A 255-nucleotide genomic window follows, 5' to 3' on the forward strand; every position below is an offset into this window, starting at 1 on the left:
GTGGGGGTGGGGGGAGAGGGGGGGAGGAAGGTGATGGAGACGCCCCGATGTCCCCGTCCCCAGATTACGCCAAGGAACACCTTGCCCAGCTGCAGGAGAAAGCCGAGCTGATCGCCGGCCGCATGCTGCGCTTCTCCGTCTTCTACCGCAACCAGCACAAGGAGTATTTCCAGCACGTCAGGTACCCCCATCCCCGCTCAGCCCCACACCCCCCTCCCCGGGACCACCCGGCCCTCGCCGGGGCCGTGTCCCCTC

The 255-nt window shown here is 68.2% G+C and overlaps 1 protein-coding gene across 1 annotated transcript in view; it reads left to right on the plus strand.

The window, feature by feature from the left end:
* The first annotated feature begins 47 nt into the window (after nucleotides 1–47).
* PHYHIP (phytanoyl-CoA 2-hydroxylase interacting protein) overlaps nucleotides 48–255 on the plus strand; it is an 802-nt gene continuing 594 nt past the window's right edge. The window contains exon 1 of the mRNA XM_009894423.1: nucleotides 48–247. Within this exon, the coding sequence (XP_009892725.1) occupies nucleotides 48–247 (200 nt within the window). The remainder of the gene's footprint in view (nucleotides 248–255) is intronic.

The sequence above is a fragment of the Charadrius vociferus genome, unplaced genomic scaffold (assembly GCF_000708025.1).
Source record: "Charadrius vociferus isolate BGI_N301 unplaced genomic scaffold, ASM70802v2 scaffold3680, whole genome shotgun sequence".
Classification (NCBI taxonomy): Eukaryota; Metazoa; Chordata; class Aves; order Charadriiformes; family Charadriidae; genus Charadrius; species Charadrius vociferus.